This window comes from Austrofundulus limnaeus, unplaced genomic scaffold (genome assembly GCF_001266775.1).
Source record: "Austrofundulus limnaeus strain Quisiro unplaced genomic scaffold, Austrofundulus_limnaeus-1.0 Scaffold356, whole genome shotgun sequence".
Taxonomy (NCBI): Eukaryota; Metazoa; Chordata; class Actinopteri; order Cyprinodontiformes; family Rivulidae; genus Austrofundulus; species Austrofundulus limnaeus.
This window is the reverse complement of record NW_013952758.1, coordinates 94,731-98,674: the sequence shown is the minus strand read 5'-3', so window position 1 is coordinate 98,674 and position 3,944 is coordinate 94,731. Positions and strand designations below refer to the sequence as shown.

The window sequence follows — 3,944 nt, the reverse complement described above, 5'->3', positions numbered from 1 at the left end:
AAAAGTCAAAAATAAAAAAACAAACAAAACAAACAAGCAAAAAATAAATAAAATCATGTGTAAAAAGGGAGCAGGAAGAAGTATAAACTTATAATATCTGCCCCTATTTACGAAAAAAAAAAATCAATTCCAGACAAGTCCACTGTCAGCATGCAGGGAAAAAGAAAAACAAAAGAACTCCATGAACATAAAATACAAACAGAACATCACCTTCATCAGTAACACAACGCTTCAACATAACAACCTTCAAGTTGTTTTTAAACACAAAGATTTAAACTGTTTCATCTCACTATCAGACCGTTCCACAACCTAACACACTCAACTGAAATACATCTGTCCATCAGCATTTTTTTAAAGATCTCAATACCTTTTAAGTTATATTCTCTTTCCCTTTTAATAAATCTGACCTGAATATTGTTTAACATTATTTTATGTGCTTTATACATAAAATTTAAAATGTTGTACTCAATGAAATCCTGAAGTTTCAGTATTCAACTGTGCAAGTATTGGGTTTGTATGATCTCTGTATTTATGGTAAATGTACTGAACTTAGAGAGCTTTATCAAGTCCCTCCGGACCCCAAAGCTGTTTACACTCACAGTCACTCACACATTCACACACATTTAGCTCCAATAATAACTCTAATATAAATAAATATACATATTGATGTGGCATTTTTAATGTCATCTTCCAGATTATTCCATAATTTAATTCCCTGGACTGAAGTACTCCGTTCCTTCAAACATGTTCTAACTTCATGTTTGACAAACATTTCTATCCCCTTCAGACTGGGTGCAGATCTGCTGACTGACGCAGGTCTCTGCTAGTGGAGAGTTAATCACTGCTCATAATGAATGAACCCAGTTAAACAAAGAGCTAAGTTTGTTTGAGCCGCTGCTCTTCTGTTTCCTGCAGGAGCTGCGTGACTCCAAGCGGCGCTACGAGTCCCGCATGGTGGAGGTGGACAGCGGGCGGCAGCTGGAGTTTGAGAGCAAGCTGGCTGCTGCTCTGGTTGAGCTGAGGGCGCAGCACGAACAGCAGGTCCACCTCTACAAGGAGGAGCTGGAGAAGACCTACAACTCCAAGGTTGGTCCACATGGTGCAGGAGACGCAGCTCTGTCGCCACCTACAGGCCAAACACTGTTACTGTTTGAAGGATTGACAGAAAAGAGCTGAGATCAAACAATAAATCCAGGTTTCACTGGGTTCTCTGCAGCACGTGTGCAGCTGAAAGAAAATAAAGTTATTCATGTTCGTTTCCAGAATGTGGGCTAAACCAAACAGAAGGTGCAAATGCCTGGAGAGAATCATTAAAGAGTAACGTACAAAACCCCAGGAGAGGCTCAGGCTAAAGTCTGGTCTTTAATGAATCACCAAGAGTTCAGACCGCAACCAGGAAATACTATGAGTTTCAACAAAAGCTCCAGGGCCTGGCTCCGCCTATTTCATTACATCATCAGTGGAGGGGGTCCCTAAACTCTGGAGCCACAACCCCCACACAATAATAATCTGTTCTAATCAGTGCTGTATAAGGTACCTCAAAGTGATACTTGAGTAAACGTACTTCTTATCATCTCATCATAAAAATACTTTGGTAAAAATTAGTGTTCTCTAAAAATATTATTTGAGTAAAAGTCTTAAAGTATCTGATATTTTTTGTACTTAAGCATCAAAAGTAAATTTTCTGACACAAAATCTACTTAAGTATTAAAAGTAAAAGTACTGAGTAAAAGTGAGCAGTTAGATTTTCCTAAATGACATTTATTGGGAGGTGACTTCTCCAAAAAATATATTTTCTAACAGCGTGCAGCTGTGATGGGTTGTGTACAAGATAATAGTGTGTCAGAATGGTATATATTTATACTTCTCATCCAACACAATTAAATTCACTCCATCCAGGAGACACAATTTATCAGGATAGTATTTTTTTAACTAATAACAACTCAGAATAAAATAGTAGTAACGACTTTCTACTTCTTCCCTTTTTAAAAAATGTAGTGAGTAGAAAGTACAGATAATTGTGTAAAAATGTAATGAGTAAAAGTACAGATAATTGTGTAAAAATGTAATGAGTAAAAGTAAAAAGTACGCTGAAAAATAATTACTCAAAGTACAGATAACCAAAATTTCTACTTAAGTACAGTAACAAAGCATTTGTACTTAGTTACTTTACAACTCTGGTTCTAATAAAGAAATAAAAGTTCAGTTATGTGTTGAATTTGTTACAGGCATGTAGCTATTAATATAAGTTATATTTAACAGTCATTACAGTTCTATCATAAAACAAACTATATCATGTGTACTGTAATTAAAATCACTATATAACATTAACCCCATAATTTCTTCAACTCCCCCTTTTCACATAACTAGTCATGTGAACACTAAGGAACTAATTAATAAAAACCCTGTATGTTCACTGTAAGGCACTATGTCTCTGCAATTAATCTAAGTGTAACAGCACAAATGGGAATTAACCGAACACAGCTGCAGATATTTTAGCCTGTGATTGTGTGGTGTTTCAGCTGGAGAACGCCCGGCACTCTGCTGAGAGGAACAGCAGCATGGTGGGAGCCGCTCACGAGGAGCTGCAGCAGACCAGGATCCGTCTGGAGGGCATGACGTCCCAGCTGAGCCAGCTGCAGAAGAAGGTACCCTCACATCTGTGTGGAGCTCCTGTTGGCTTTGACCTGTTTCTGCTGGAGCTGCACCTCATCTGTGTGTGTGTGTGTGTGTGTGTGTGTGTGTCAGCTGTCAGGAAGTGAGGCTAAAGTGCGCGAGCTGGAGGAGGCTCTGTCCCGAGAGCGAGACCTGATGAGGCGGCGTCTGGAGGACAAAGACAGGGAGATGGCAGATATCAGAGCCCGCATGCAGCAGCAGCTGGACGAGTACCAGGAGCTGCTGGACATCAAACTGGCCCTGGACATGGAGATCAGTGCTTACAGGAAGCTGCTGGAGGGAGAGGAGGAGAGGTGAGCAAACCTAGCTCTGACCAGGCGTCCAGAGGACTGAAGGTTGTTGGAGGAGAGAAGAGAAATCAATGTTTTAACGTCACTTTTACCAAACAAACAAACTGTGTAAATCAAGAGTTTCTGTGTTTTAAATATGTTCAGATTTTTCATTTTAGGTCTTAAATACATTTTTATTACATCTCACATTAGTGTTTGTAGTTCTGCCTGAGAATTGGAGCTGTTTTTACTTGAATAAAACTACAGCAGCCATCATGCAGCTGCTCTGTGTTTTCTGTAAATCCTTCAGATATGACCCGTCACATCTGAACAAGGCTGAAGTTTAAAAGTGGTGTGGAGAAACAGGCAAATAGTGTTCTGATTAAAACACTTACAAAAATCACATTTTGTCAAAATAACAAATGAATGCCTTATCAATGTTTCATTTGAGTGAAATTTCTGAAATATTATCATAAAAATATTTAGTACTTTTTTGAGCATTAGCAACAAAAAAAACCTGATTTTGAGGAAAAACACCTTTTAAATTTTGAGGTTCCCTGTAAGCTAGCAACATTTTGTTTCTTTCCAGCTGGGAAACGTCAATATTCAAATACTATTTGAGATTTCTTCTTCATAATGAAATGAAAAATTCCTCATTAAAATGTTATAAAATTAGGATTCAGACTACATAAATATTTATGTATAATAGGAACCAACAAGACAAAATAGGTCAAATCTCTGGTTCTGTTTATGAGATCAGAATGATCCTGGTATAAAAATGTAGCTTTTAAAGCAGGAATCTGAAACAATGATTACATCATCTTGATCACATTTGACTTAATCCAGATTTGGATACGATGGGTGAAAAATCTGTTGAAGATGATCAGCTGATGAGTAATTATCAAAAACAGGATTCTAATTTACAGCACATTACCTGAGTTTATTATTATTATAAATGATTTTATCTGGAAGTTGTTCAGAAAACAGTCAGGATTGAAA

At 37.6% G+C, this 3,944-nt stretch overlaps 1 protein-coding gene across 4 annotated transcripts in view; it reads left to right on the top strand.

The window, feature by feature from the left end:
- The window catches only part of LOC106528028 (lamin A), a 40,747-nt gene that overhangs the window by 33,150 nt on the left and 3,653 nt on the right, over positions 1–3,944 (top strand). For all 4 annotated transcript variants that reach the window (XM_014023073.1, XM_014023072.1, XM_014023071.1 and 1 more), the window contains 3 exons: positions 916–1,086; positions 2,523–2,648; positions 2,749–2,968. In XM_014023073.1, coding sequence (XP_013878527.1) covers positions 916–1,086; positions 2,523–2,648; positions 2,749–2,968 — 517 coding nt within the window. The remainder of the gene's footprint in view (positions 1–915; positions 1,087–2,522; positions 2,649–2,748; positions 2,969–3,944) is intronic.